At 37.3% G+C, this 14,010-nt stretch overlaps 3 protein-coding genes across 4 annotated transcripts; 1 reads left to right on the forward strand and 2 right to left on the reverse strand.

Moving 5' to 3' along the window:
- The first annotated feature begins 47 nt into the window (after positions 1-47).
- On the forward strand, positions 48-4,527 carry LOC119988539 (choline-phosphate cytidylyltransferase 1-like). Of its 2 annotated transcripts, XM_038833606.1 has the most exons (9): positions 48-351; positions 929-1,042; positions 1,355-1,450; positions 1,839-1,881; positions 2,328-2,483; positions 2,615-2,695; positions 2,822-2,848; positions 3,865-3,975; positions 4,098-4,527. In XM_038833606.1, the coding sequence occupies exons 1-9, from the start codon at positions 227-229 to the stop codon at positions 4,239-4,241; spliced, it is 897 nt and encodes a 298-aa protein (XP_038689534.1). In that variant the 5' UTR covers positions 48-226; the 3' UTR covers positions 4,242-4,527. The 2 variants fall into 2 exon arrangements, with proteins under 2 accessions (XP_038689534.1, XP_038689535.1); XM_038833607.1 differs by lacking the exon at positions 2,822-2,848.
- Positions 4,528-5,009: 482 nt separating this feature from the next.
- LOC119990163 (RING-H2 finger protein ATL74-like) lies at positions 5,010-6,236 on the reverse strand. The gene has a single exon (XM_038836014.1). It carries the CDS (start codon positions 6,069-6,071, stop codon positions 5,562-5,564), a length of 510 nt encoding a protein of 169 aa, XP_038691942.1. The 5' UTR covers positions 6,072-6,236; the 3' UTR covers positions 5,010-5,561.
- A 747-nt stretch (positions 6,237-6,983) lies between these two features.
- On the reverse strand, positions 6,984-9,058 carry LOC119987998 (polygalacturonase QRT3). The gene is made up of 3 exons (XM_038832911.1): positions 8,900-9,058; positions 8,572-8,799; positions 6,984-8,042 (listed from the first exon to the last, which is right to left on the reverse strand). Exons 1-3 carry the CDS (start codon positions 9,056-9,058, stop codon positions 6,984-6,986), a joined length of 1,446 nt encoding a protein of 481 aa, XP_038688839.1.
- Positions 9,059-14,010: the final 4,952 nt, after the last annotated feature.

The raw sequence follows: 14,010 nt of genomic DNA on the forward strand, positions 1-14,010 counted from the left end.
GAAGATAAAATAATTTACATTTTTGGATAACTCCGAATTATAGTGTAGCATAGCCTTATCAAAAAAAGAAAAAGAAAATAAAGAACGTTATGGTACTCACAGTATGGACTAGGAGACTGCTAAGAGTGGTGACGTGGGTTTGGAATGTGCAGGCAGCAATAGTGCAATAGTATCGTTCGATCGTTCGCACGACCGTTACTTCAGAGCAAGTTACTTGAGGAATACGATGAAGGAAGAGAAGGGACTGAACGCGGAGCCGGCGACGGAGCGTCCGGTTAGAGTATATGCAGATGGAATTTACGATCTCTTCCACTTCGGTCACGCCCGTTCTCTCGAGCAAGCCAAGAAACTGTACAATCTCCTTCGAATTATATATTTCTTCCAATTTTGTTCGTCTCTGTTTGTTTCTTCTGAAATTGTTTTCGTTTGAAATCTCAAAATTTTGTTACTTGATGGGAATTCGGTGCGGGCGTTAATTGGACTAAACAATAAGTTTGTGCCTATTGTACCTTGTTGTGCCAATTAACTCGATATAACTTCTTTAATCGATTTCTCTGTTTACTCATTCAGAATTTACGTTGGGCTTTGTACGTGTTTTTTTTTTTTTTTTTTTCATTCTAATGCGTAGCGTTTCTTCATATGTTCTGCAACATAATGCTCTTCTTTCTTGATGGGTTCTTCTTGTTAAATGTGAATATTTAAATTAGATTACTTTGATTCTGTTATCTATGTGGAGTATCATGAGGAATTTGGAGGCTTAAACCAAAACTAAGACCTGTGTATGTTTTCCTTAATAATTTGCTTTGAATTGGGCACTTTTTGCTGCTGGTAAACTATATTCTGTCTGTATTCCATGCTTATATGTGCGTGGGCGAGATAGAGCTGTGCTCACCTCTCTTTTTCTTTTTTTTTCAATGCTATATAATAGGTTTCCAAACACATATCTTCTTGTTGGATCCTGCAATGATGAAGTCACCCATAAGTACAAGGGCAAGACTGTTATGACTGATAAAGAGCGCTGTGAATCGCTTCGTCACTGCAGGTTGGTGCTTGTGTGTTTTCTAAATGTTAGCATTTTCCTAACCAAATGGTACATCAAGTAACATGTATTTGTAAAGTTTTAATGGTGTGAAAGCCCCATAATAACGGGTACAGAGATGGGCAATAAAAAGTGTTTATTATATATATATATATATAAATAAGCAGTTGTATATAGTTTTTAAAATAGAAAAGGAAGTTTGGGTTTGACATCTTTTCATTTAGCTACTTAGTTATGGAATCTACTTGCCTTTTGGCACATATTGACTGTCAATCCACTTATTGTCCTCATATTTTCGAATGATTTTGTGCACAGATGGGTTGATGAAGTTATCCCTGATGCACCTTGGGTGATCACGTCGGAGTTCCTTGACAAGCATCAGATTGACTATGTGGCTCACGACTCTCTTCCGTAAGGTTAACCGGCCCATATAAATTGCTTTCAATTGTATTATTGCAAGGATGGTAAAACAGTCTTCTACCAGAAGTTATTCCCTTTAGATTAAAATTTGATTCTTGGGGCAATAATTTACCTCTGTTGGAAGATGGGTTTGTTGAATTTGACTCAATGGAGTCATTGGAACCCAAACAATCGTTGGTGGTTGTTCTCGAAATGGGCTTCATTTGCCTAGCTTTTATCTTCTGTATAACAAGATGATTTGCAGTTGGAAATTGAAATGAGATCTTATTATGCAAATTGTTTTGGATCTCCTGGTTTTTCTTTCCCCTTTGTATCATATGTGATATAAGTTTACCATGTCATTAGATGTTTTAATGATTTTTTACCCCTTTAATTGTAGCTATGCTGATGCAAGTGGAGCTGGCAAGGATGTCTATGAATTTGTAGGTTTTAATAGTGGACGTTTCCATATGTTTTTTTTTTTCTTTATGCTTTTTTTTCCTTTATTGTTTCCATAGACAGCAATAATTGGGTATTTCATATTACTCTATCTAGGTTTTTGTCCTCTTCGATGTTATGTCCTCCTGGCCCTTGTTTTTTAGCATGTGCTATATTACTCTTTAATTTGATATTGCCTTTGTTTGTATGACTAAACAACCAAAGTGAGTTTTCTCTCAATATTGCTTGTAGCTCTTCACAAATGATTTTTCATGCAGTTTTTCAACCTTTTTTTAGAAAACTTTTGACTGTACCCCCCCCCCCGGGCCAGAATCTGATGAGTAGTTTCTAACCCTTTTCTGGTAACACTTTTGATTAATTATTCATTTCATTTGTGTCATAAAGCATGTCCAGTCCTTCTGGATAAATGATTAGGATAAAATTTATACAGGTCAAGTCCCTTGGAAAATTTTGGGAAACAAAACGGACTGATGGGATCTCTACATCAGATGTTATAATGAGGATTCTTAAAGACTATAACCAGTACGTGATGCGTAACTTGGACCGCGGATATACTAGGAAGGAACTAGGTGTTAGCTATGTGAGGGTATGTTGCATCAGGGCTCTTTTACTTCTTTTCATTTCTATCACTAGAAATAGTAGATTAAATTATTCCTTTTTTTTTTTGTTGGGTTGAAGTGGGAAGAAATATTTCTTATACCTATCCTCCTTTAACAGGAAAAGCGGTTGAAGGTGAACATGGGACTTAAAAGGTTGCGTGACAAATTGAAGGAACAGCAAGAGAAAGTGGGTCAAAAGGTATGATATTTTATTTCTGTTGTAATTATCTTTAAAAGAATTACAAACTAATATCTTGACTTTACGGCATGTAGTTCAAGTGGCAAGTGCTTCTGTTAGTGATATACGAATCTTATTATCGTTTAGGTAGCAACTATTGTCATGGTCAGGCAGGTCAGCCCACGTTTCTTCAACCAAATTTGAAGCTCTCGTATCAGGCCTAACTTTGGTGTTCCTTTTTTTTTTTTTTTTAATTTTTTTATCTACTTTCCTAATTATTCAGCTTATATCTCTTGATTCATACAGTTGTAGGTCCTAGGATCTTCAAGACTTGTTCTCAATATTTTGTTGGGTGATTAATATTGTGCTGCTGAATATTCTTGATTTCTCAAATTGGTCAGCTGTAATGGTTGTGTCTCATTGAGATGAGCTTTTGGACTCTAGTGACTAAAATCATAGGAAACTGTGAAGTTTGTTTTGGATCTTAAAAGTAGCAGGTTTGCTCTGTAAAGTCAGATATCCCCAAAATGTCTAGCAGGATTCTTTAATGAGGGTAACTAGTTATCTATCATTTCTTTTCTCGTTATTCATGAAATTTGGGGAATAACAGAAACTATTAATGAGTCAAAAATATTACGAGGTTGATTAGTATTTTTCCCTGTTAATTCTTCATCATCAAGCCTTTATCTGTTAGAGAAAATTAGTCAGGATCCACTATGTGGATTCATTTCTGCCAATAACTGTTTTTTTCCCAAAATAATAATTTTTTTGCCAACCACTTATAAGTGTGGCTTTTGTTAGTTCAAGTACAGTTTGTATATAATCATTGTCTTGAGTGCTTTGTAATTTAATTTCCACACCCTGTATTTCAATGTGATTCAAGGGATTGGAGCACTTAACAGCATTCTGAATGACACTGTATATATATTTTTTACCCCATGTTACTCTACTGTTTTAATATTTTACTGCATTTTGGAATTGATTTGAATGGGATGATACTATTCTTTGGTCCACCCTGATGATTAAGGATTATGTTTTCCTTATAGATGTCAATTCTTGGTAATTCATAGCTTTTTTATTGTTCTTGGTCTGTAATAAAATCGCCTATGCAGGAAAAGGAACCGGTAGTTACCTTGCTAGCTGAAGATTGTTTATTGTTGATATATATGTTGCTTCATGGGACATTGCAGATACAAATAGTAGCAAAAACTGCTGAACTGCATCATAATGAATGGGTGGAGAATGCTGATCGATTGGTTGTTGGGTTTCTTGAGATGTTTGAGGAAGGCTGCTATAAAATGGTTAAGTCTCTCTCTATCTCTCTCTGGTTTATGAACTATGGATGTTTTAGGTTCTAAGGCTTTTGAGAAATTAGATTTTTCCATCCTCTTTATGCTGACAATACTTTTTGAGCTTTTATCAGGGAACGGCAATCAAGGAACGAATCAAAAAGCGATTGAGAGGGCCACAGCTTATAGGGTTTGTATTCGATAAAGCAGAGTGTGATGGTTTTTTCTGTGATGATGAGAGTGGAGAAGAATATTATGATGATGCTGACAAATGGTAAGTTTTTGTGTGGCTATATATGTTCATTGAGATTTGCTACTCGTAAGCTTCACTTGAACGTGATGGTACAGAAGACGGAGGATAGAGTTTGTTCGGAAAATTTCTGCCTGGTTTCAGACAAATGATATCCATTTGCTATGCATGATCAAAAGATATTATCCTACAATAACCTTTTTTTGTGTTTCCCTGCCACTTATTTGTAATTTTTGTTTTTCTGTTTTTTACAGTAAAATGTGAATATTCGAGTATTTGAATCAGAGATATAGATATATAGTTATTTCAAAAAAGGATCAAAATGACCAGATATTCTTAGATAAGTTGCTAAAGTAATATCATATGCCCTCATATATGTTGCTTCGACTTTTGAATCCAAATGATGTTAGAGCTTTGAAAAAAATCACTTCATAAAGAAAATTCGTACCCCCATGATGTTAGCTTTTACAAACTTGGAAGATATATCACATGCCATGTTTTAGAAATTCTGTGGTGGAAGTGGGGGTCACCTTCAATTCTCATCATATGAAAAGCTAGCTTTTGTGCTAGAAAAGACAGAATTTTGGGGCCCTGCCCACCCAGAATTTTAAAGAAAACAACACCTCAATGGTTGTTGCAACAGATTGATTCTACTCAAGATTGTGCATATATTGTACTGAGATTTTTGTTTCCCTAGCTTGAATCAGTGGTGAACTCTTGAATTCTGGGATTTTATGCTCTATCTAATGAGGCTGTATATGAGTTTGTTTGTTAACACCCATATGTGTACAACTGTACATTGGATCAATGTTTCATGTGGATGTCGTTTCTCCATCCACAGATTGTCTTCTTTCACATCAGCGAGTGGATGAAGCAAATTTGGTGGTGAAGGTACCTTCCCTAACCAGTAAGATAATTAGTGACTAGCTAGGCTTATATCAGAACTTTAGTTGCAGAACGCACTCTTCATTGTCGTCGTCTTTTCTTTTCTTTTTATTTCTCCCCTACTTAGCTTTTACCTTCTCAGCACATGGTGAGAACCTCTACAAAGTTAGACTGATCATGTCATGCGGTCATGGAGACATAGTAGTGGTAGATTCAAGGTAGCATTTTTTATTAATCCATTGAAAGTCTTCTCTGTGAAAAGAGAACAAGAAAAAGAAACTCCCATACCCAACTTTCTTATTGGCATCTACCTATTGACTACCATGATGAGAGTAGCACGAATATGCCCTCTATTATGAAATTCTGGTGAATACAGCTTTGGTTTATTGCAGAAAACATGAACCTCATGAACAGGTGAAAGTAGATTCTCCATCTCCCTTAGTATATGCTTCCCAAGACAGCTTCACGAGGCAGTGATAATCTCATCCAGAGAAGGCACAGACACAGAGTCGATAGATTTGAGCCGATGCCGGCAAGTAGGACAGGAAGAGTGAGAGAACAGCCACTTATCAATGCAAACAACATGAAAACGATGGTTGCATTTGGGTAGTACTCGTATTTGGTCTCCCTCTGAAAACTCCGTTAGGCAGATGGCACAGCCTGAAATGGACGATGGTGAACTAGAATTGCTTGCATAAGTTGATGTAGGCAAAGCTACCATTTCCTTCTTCTTAAGCCCAGAATTTAGTCTCCGCGAGGCCATCCATTCCACCGGCCCAGTTAGCGCGCGGTGTGCACATTGAAACACACATTGTAATGTAGAGTTAAGGCCTAGTGCACAAACTAAGGCACATAACACAGCAGCCACAATAACCATGACATTGAAATCAATGGCTTGGTGATGTTGTGATTCATGGCAAGGAATGGTGCTCAAGGAAGGACTCAAGTTTGGAGATGGAGATGGTTGAGCCATGGAGAAGGAGAGAACACATGATAAACACTAAAGGAAACAAATCCTGAACTCAGAGAGACCAACAAGTCTCAATTGATTGTGGTGGTATATGATGGGAGGTATGGTGGCATGGGATATTATATGCTCACCTGATAATCCACCGTCCAACCTTTTCTTTATGCACCTTCAAAGGAAGAGATAAAAAGCCATCTCTCTCAAAGAATTTATAATAATTCCTATTGGTTGTTTTTTTATCGAGGTACAGAAGGACATCAAAATTTTGGGGAAAAAGTAAAGTTCCCAAATCGCCACTATGAAATGTGTCATAAAAAAGAACACAGAAACTGATGATTAGAAAACAAATGGTTTTCTTACTAAGAATTTCAGTAACCATTTTGGAGTTCATGTCCTATCAGATATGGCACAAGGCACTTGCAGATAAGGGTGGCAAAAAAATCGGTTTCGGGTCTGACAATATCACGTGCTTACGAAATATTTACATGTCCAGACTCTAATCCGGATTGGATTTCGGACGTACTTAATCGACCACACCCGCATTGATTTAAATTCAGACAAATAAATCGAACAATAAGTCAATCCAGGTTAGGGCATGGACAACTAAACTGTACCATATTTATGTGTTTGGACCTTGACCCAGTTTTAAATCAGATAAAAATTTTATATTTGGACCCAGATTTCAGACATATAACTTATGTCTGAAACTTGATTTTATCCGGGTCGGACAAATTCGATCATTCAGACCGGACAAAGTTTTGCTACCCCCACTTGCACAGAGGAAAGCATATAGGAAATCACTGTTTCCCTAAAACATTATAGTTAGCAATAGCATTGTTTCAAAACTAGTTTTTACATCTACTTTAACTAAATTCAAATATTTAGGATTAAGACTTGGAAGAAATGAGAGCTGGAAGGTTACTCTCCTACCATGTTGTATTGATCAACAACTACAGAAACCACTGCATTAACTACTGTATTACTCTCCACAACCACAGTATTATTTGAAACACTAGTTGCTACAAGAACAGCAGAACCAGCAGGAGTCCCTTGAACCAGATATGAGTGCTGAAAATGTTTAATCCGATCGGGGAACAGTAACACCGGTGAAAAATCAGCCACCCACTTCTTCCCATTTCCGGCCACCGATAGTCTCCCCACCGTTGATTTCAAGCTCATACCATTAACATTGTTATTGTCAATCACTACTTGATCAATTTTGCTAAATCTCCCATCAATGCTTACTATTGGAACCTTGTTGTTAGGGTTCCCACTGAACATACAATTCACTACATTTACTCCTGAAATTTTCCCACCAATTGACTTCAACACTACATTTCCATCTCCTAAGAAAAACCCATTAGTGACATGAACTTGAACTGGGTCTTCCATGACTACAGCATTGTAGTCTAAGTAACAATTGTCTAACCTAGTCAATGCTGCACCTTGTCTGACCAGAATTCCTACGCCACCAAAATATGTTGCCTTGTTGTAACAATGTACCCCTGTGACTATATTAGCTTGACCTCTCAATAGGACTCCAATGGCTGCAGAAAATATAGCAACATCAGTGATTGCGTTATCGTTGCTAGCAAGATCAATGGCTGTGCCTGTGAAGTCTCGTTCGCCAGGATCTCCCCCAACGGTTGGATGTTGCCCTAGGAAGCAATTTGATATGAAGGTCTCATGGCCTTTGTGGACTAAAATTCCATCAGTTGAGAAGTGAATGAAGAAGCAGTTGTTTATGCGGATTCTCGCTGAATCGATAATGAAAATGCCACCACCGCGGAAGCTTGAATCGAAGAGGATGTCGCGGAATGTAATGTCCTCATAGTAGATACCAACACCTCCATTCTGCTTTTGATCAAGATGGACTGTGGATTTTTGTGGTACTGGATTAGAATTTGGTGACCATAGTTCAATTAGATGCCGGTCGCCAGGAAATGTGTTTGAAGCGCGCAATGTCCCTGATTTTACCTAAATAAACAATGTTTCCCATATTTTATCATAGCATATGACGAGTATTAAGATTAGTTATTTTTTCATTCAACGACGTCGTCTATTACTCATTCTTTCTCAAAAGTAGCTGACAAGTAAAAGAACCTCATGGTAGTAACAATTTAAATGCAAAAGCAGAGTATGGCGTGTAGTCTGATTGAAAGTATTAATGGGAAATTGTATATGGTTAAAGGAGAAGCAGAGGACTGGTTTTTTATGCAACTTTGAATGTGGGTTTGTTCCACGTGTCCTTTTTTTTTATTCTGTGATCGTTCATTTCTCTGGTGTATTCCCCCAACTCCAATCAGAATTTATGAGACTCACAACTAACCATTTATGTTGTTCAACAGTTCAACTGCTAACTTTAATTACCATGAATCTTTATTCTCATCAAAATCAAGAAAATTTAAATGGTAAATAAAAAATATAGAATTTTCCTTCCATAATTAAAATATTTTAAAAGAAGAAGAAGAAGAAGAAGATGAGAATGAGAAAGAGAGAGACTGACCACAACATTGGCACCACCAGAAGCAGGGAACCTGATGGGCTTGCTGATCTTATAGTTTCCACCTTGAAAGTCAATCACAACGCCGCCCAAATCATTAACACCAGGAAGCAAGTCAAGCCCTTTTTGCACTTCAAATGCATCATTGACAGCATTCAATATGGCATCACTGCTCTCATTTGCACCACTTGCGTCTGCTCCATACCCAATTGGATATATCACTCTCCCTATCTGAAACACACATTTTTAGGCATAACCCAATAAATATTATTGACAAACGAAACTATATATATGTACATTGTGAGTATATGTATATGTATGATGTAATTACCTTCTTGTCCTGTGAGTTTGAAGGGGCCGTGGAGAGTGGTTGTGGTTGTGGAGGAGCAGTCTCTTGAAACTTTGCAAGAAGATTTGTTAGCTTTTCTTGTCTGGTGGAACAAATTGTTCCTTGTAACAACAGTAATAAAAGAACCCATAAGACTCCCATTGTCTGTTGGTTTAAGAGAGAGTTAGTGTTATTGGGCTCCAAAGTATATAGAGAGAAAAAGAGGGGAGAAGGAGGTGGAAAATGTTTGGTTGAGCCTTCTGTTTTGCTTGTTTTTAGCGAGAGTATGGTGAACAAGATATGGAGGACTTGACTTCTTTCATTGATGTTACATATATTTGTGTAAGAAAATGTGAAATAAAAAATTAGAAAAAAAAAGCCTCCTAATTTTTGGCAACAAATCCCTTTAAGATGGTGATTGATGTATTCTCATAGTTGGAAGGGGTTACAATTCTTTAACTAGCATTGGCTACAATTTGCCCTTCAAAATCATGTTAAATCATGATTTTTTTTTTCACGAATCTCATGTTAGGGTTTAATGTTTAGTGTTTAAAGTTTATGGTTTAAGATTTTTGATTTAAATTTTAGGGTTTAGGAAACCACTTGACAATAATCTTGCTGGTTTATCTCTCCACACTTGGGGCGTAAAAAATATCGCTCGAGATCGGAAGTTCGATTCTAAACTAACGCAACTATTTCTAAGTGATTTGCACTAGGTCTCAGCCTAACTAATCTGTCATACGAATTTGTGCGTACCTACCCTCACCCGAGTTTGGGCGTAATAGATTGTCCAAAAGAGCATATATGGTGAGTTGTTCTCAGTTAAAAAATAATGTTTAAGATTTTTTCTTCAAAAAAAAAGTTAGTTTAAATAGGAAAGAACTGTAAATTTTCAACTTCAGAAATAGTTACCAAATATAATTTGAGTTAGAGCTTTTAACAAAACAAATTAATACAATAATACTACTAGATAGAAAAAGGAAAATAGAGAAGAATGTGTTGTTGCCACTTAAAAGAGACAAAATAAATAAATGGTAGTCGGTAACTTAAAGAGACAATCTGGCATTAGGTGTGTGCCATGTTTAAGAAGATAGATAATGACACAGAGCCTATCAAGACAAGTTAATTCATGGAGAGGCTGGTCCCTGGGGGAGGTCGTTGGTCTATCAAAACCATCAATTACCTCGTCTTTTACACGCAAAAATGTCTACAGACCGATTTATAAGCTAGCATAACGCTAGTATAAACCGGTTTACCAAACGTGTCATATATGTTCAAAAATTATAAGCATAAATTGATTTACCATACTGTATATGTTCAAAAATTATAAGTTCCTTCAACGACAACTTATAAATTAATTTATTTTTTAAAGAGACAAGTTTTTAAATGGCCTATGTACTTTAATGAAATGATCATTTTGGTCTCTGAATTTCATTTAGGGTCAATTTAGCCCCTCAACTTTCAATAATGTAGTTCGTTAGCCCCTGCACCCATTTTCCGTCAAATTTTGTTGATGTGACAATTGTTTTCCATTACTAACATGACATGTGGCTTTCAGACTTGTTACCACATCAGCTAAATAGATGGAAATTGTAACGGAATATAGTTTTGAAAGTTCAGGAGCTAAATTGATTCTAAATGAAATTCTGGGACTAAATTGATTCATTCACGAAAGTTTAGGGGCCATTGTCAATGCTTAACCCTTTTTTCAAACATAAGTTCTAAATGGGATTGTGAGAAATAATATTTTTCTTTGTAGATGAGGCCCACTATGGGAGTTGGACCGGCCAATAAACAAAATTTGGGCCTATATTTAAGCCCAAGCCGGCCCAAAGGCATTGTAAGAGTGTCCTAGCCTGCAATAGAGGCGGTCCGGGCCTTTTGGGCCTCCTCTGTACATTGAAGTTCCAATTTTAATGGGAGTCGGAGTGTATGACTAGGGGTGAATATCGGGCCGGGTTCCGGGTTATCGGTCCGGGTTTGACCCGACCCGATTTTTTTTTAGAGATGAAGACCCGGTCCGATAACCATTTTAAAAATTATCGGGTAAACGGGTTTCGGGTTTCTGGGTTATCGGGTTACCGGGTTCGGGTTTCGGGTTACCCGGTAAAACCTTACACAGAACAATGGTTGAAAAATCATATTCGTTCTCGAGTCGCCCTCGCTCGTTTGCTTGCCATGAAGAAAAAAAATGCAAACCCGTTCTAGATGGACAAGAATTATACAGTCCAGATCAATCAAAAATGATAGAAGCCTTGCATTGTTTACTTTATTGGAAAACTATGAAACACTTTGGCAACCACATGCCCACACGGTAACACTAGTAGATCCAAACCCACACTAGCAGATCTAAAGAAATGGAGGAATTTCATTACCCACACTAGCAGATCTAAAGAAATGGAGCAATTTCAGATCCACAAACATGGTATTACCTCAAATTAGAAAGCAATGTCTCTTCAATTACAGCTATTATGGTGGCAGAATAGTGAAGCTGAATAAGGTTTGGCACAGAGAGAAGGAAAGGGCAATATAGTTTGGGGTTGTCGACTTGTCGTAGGCAGCAATCGATGGAGGTGTGATGTGTCAAGATCCGTTGATTCAGCCTTCCATCAGTCTTCCACTCTCGTTATTGAAGTATTGGGTTTTACTCTTGGTTTTCTTGTATTTGCCTAGTCTCCATCTATCCCACATCGTATTTACAGAGAGAAGCAAAAGGGAATTTGCTTTAAAACCACAAAGAGGCCATCAAGTAAAAATATATTTTATTTTAATAATTTTCTAATCGGGTTATCGGGTGACCCGATAACCCGAAAAATATAAAATTACTAACCCGAGACCCGGCCCGGTTTAAGAGTTTTCGGGCAGGGTTTTGCCCGGACCGATAAGAAAAGTATCGGGTCTACCCGATAGGCCCCGGGTCGGGCCGGGTCACCGGGTCGGTCCGGGTTTTTAAACCCGATGAACACCCCTATGTATGACTACCAACTCCCTAACCAAATGAAGGATACCCAATGCCCAACAAGTAGTAGAGAGTATAATACTCAGAATAGGCGAATATTTGTTTCTTGAAGTTTAAACTTCAACATCCCATGATGAAATGTGTATACGCCCATTAGGTGTTAATTATAGGGAAAATTCCAGGCCGGTACCACTTATGAAACTTTTGGACACTTAAGTCCAGTCCAAAAAACTTCATCCCTCTAAGGTACCACTAATATGCTAATTACTTTTTTACCCTTATCTTCTTCCTCCCACAAAACCTACACTTCTATCTTATTTTCCAAAGGGAAATTGAAAAATCAAGCTCAGTCAAATCAATGAACCCTCATAAAGATATACCAATCAAAATCAATTGAATGAAAATATATTGAAACAAGAAAACTTAAAACACAGATTCATTGAGAATCAATAGATATGTGCACAATCTACTATCATAACCAAGTAGCATCGAACCCTACCTGCAACACTAGTGAGAATCAATATAAATGTGCACAATCTAATGTCATAACCAATAACCAAGTAGAATCGAATACTAACTGCAAAACCAACACTACTGGCAGCATTACTAGAACTAGAACATTGAGATTTGAGAGCGAAGGTAAAATAAGATAAGCTTGAAAGGAAGAGGCCAAGGGGTGGACCTGGGGATCTCGACCCTGTCCTTGATGCGCTCGATCTTCTTCTCCTCTTGTCTCCATGGCCACATGTTATCAGAACCGCCCCTCCCGTGGTTCCTAAAGATGATGAAGAAAAACTTCATCTCTCTTCCTCAAATCCATCTCGGTCAATGTTATTGTTTCAAAACAGTAACATTGGTCGACCAGTGTTATTATTTAAAAAAAACTTCAGATCCGATCGATTTCGGTGGCAGTTCGTCATACCACCATCACAGTTGGACTCCCCTCATTGAAGCACACAATGCCCAGTCAGGTACGGCCCAAAACGACTACCGGATATGGCCGTTTTAAAACAGTAACATTGGTTATTGTTACTATTTCAAATAGTAACATTGGTCTGCCAGTGTTACCAATGTTACCATTTCAAAACAGTAACATTGATCGGCCAGTGTTACTATTTGAAAAAAACTTCAGATCCAATCGATTTTAGCGGTGGTTCGCCATACCACCACTACCATTAGAATCCCCTCACTGAGACGCACAATGCTCAGTCAGGTACGACCCAAAACGACTACCGGATATGGTCGTTTTAAAATAGTAACATTGGTCGGTCACTGTTACTATTTCAAAACAGTAACATCGGTCGGCCAATGTTATAATTTGGAAAAAAAAACTTCAGATCCGGTCGATTTCGACGACAATTTACAATACCACCATCACCAATAGACTCCCCTCATAGAGACACATAATGCCCAGTCATATTTGGACCAAAACGACAGCCATAAAAAGAGATGAGAGAGAGAGAGAAAGACGTAGTAAAGAGAGATGTAGTAGAGAGAGAGATTCAACAGGAGAGAGAAAATTATTGTGATGAGAAATAGATGCAGTAGGAGAGAGAAAGTTATTATGATAAGAGAGAGATGCAGTAGAGAGAAGATCTAGTGAGATAAAAGAGATGTAGCATATAAGAAGAGAGAATCATATTAAATCTAATCCTCTTTGAAAATGGACAAAAAGGGAATAAGATAAAATTTAAATGATTTAAATATTATAAAAAATAAAAAATGGACTTATAAGGGATAAAGTTTTTTGGAGTGAATCTAGATGTCCAACAGTTTTGAAAGTGGTATTAATATGTCATTTTCTATTAATTATATGTCCACATCCACCAGAAAACTAGCAAGTTAGGTTGAGGAACTAACGGTCTGCATAAAGTATCAACATAGGAGCCCATCTAGTTCAACCAATTCAATAAGGTCATGGTCCCAAGTCAAGACCTTCTAGGTCTGTATTTCTCAGTAATATTCATATCCATCCTACCAAACAGACGCTTAAGTATTCCTGATCTGTTACTTTTCTCAGGTATATAACACAAGAATCAAGTTCTGAATGTCAAGTTCTCTCTATTGACCAGTTTGATGGACTGAATGTTGTAGCGAAAGTCCAGTCTGGTCTAATCATACTTAACAAATACAATTCAAAAAAAGGCCACAACCA

The sequence above is a fragment of the Tripterygium wilfordii genome, chromosome 21 (assembly GCF_013401445.1).
Source record: "Tripterygium wilfordii isolate XIE 37 chromosome 21, ASM1340144v1, whole genome shotgun sequence".
Taxonomy (NCBI): domain Eukaryota; kingdom Viridiplantae; phylum Streptophyta; class Magnoliopsida; order Celastrales; family Celastraceae; genus Tripterygium; species Tripterygium wilfordii.

What these genes read in the sequence shown, in the direction of transcription:
- LOC119990163 (XM_038836014.1), bottom strand. Translation starts at nt 6,071, where the DNA reads ATGGCTCAACCATCTCCATCTCCAAACTTGAGTCCTTCCTTGAGCACC.
- LOC119988539 (XM_038833606.1), top strand. Translation starts at nt 227, where the DNA reads ATGAAGGAAGAGAAGGGACTGAACGCGGAGCCGGCGACGGAGCGTCCG. An exon ending in TAGGTGTTAGCTATGTGAGG is followed by an intron (nt 2,484 to 2,614) that starts GTATGTTGCATC and finishes CTCCTTTAACAG; the next exon opens with GAAAAGCGGTTGAAGGTGAA. An exon ending in AAGAGAAAGTGGGTCAAAAG is followed by an intron (nt 2,696 to 2,821) that starts GTATGATATTTT and finishes ATTATCGTTTAG; the next exon opens with GTAGCAACTATTGTCATGGT.
- LOC119987998 (XM_038832911.1), bottom strand. Translation starts at nt 9,058, where the DNA reads ATGGGAGTCTTATGGGTTCTTTTATTACTGTTGTTACAAGGAACAATT. An exon ending in CAAACTCACAGGACAAGAAG is followed by an intron (nt 8,800 to 8,899) that starts GTAATTACATCA and finishes TGTGTGTTTCAG; the next exon opens with ATAGGGAGAGTGATATATCC. An exon ending in CTGGTGGTGCCAATGTTGTG is followed by an intron (nt 8,043 to 8,571) that starts GTCAGTCTCTCT and finishes TTGTTTATTTAG; the next exon opens with GTAAAATCAGGGACATTGCG.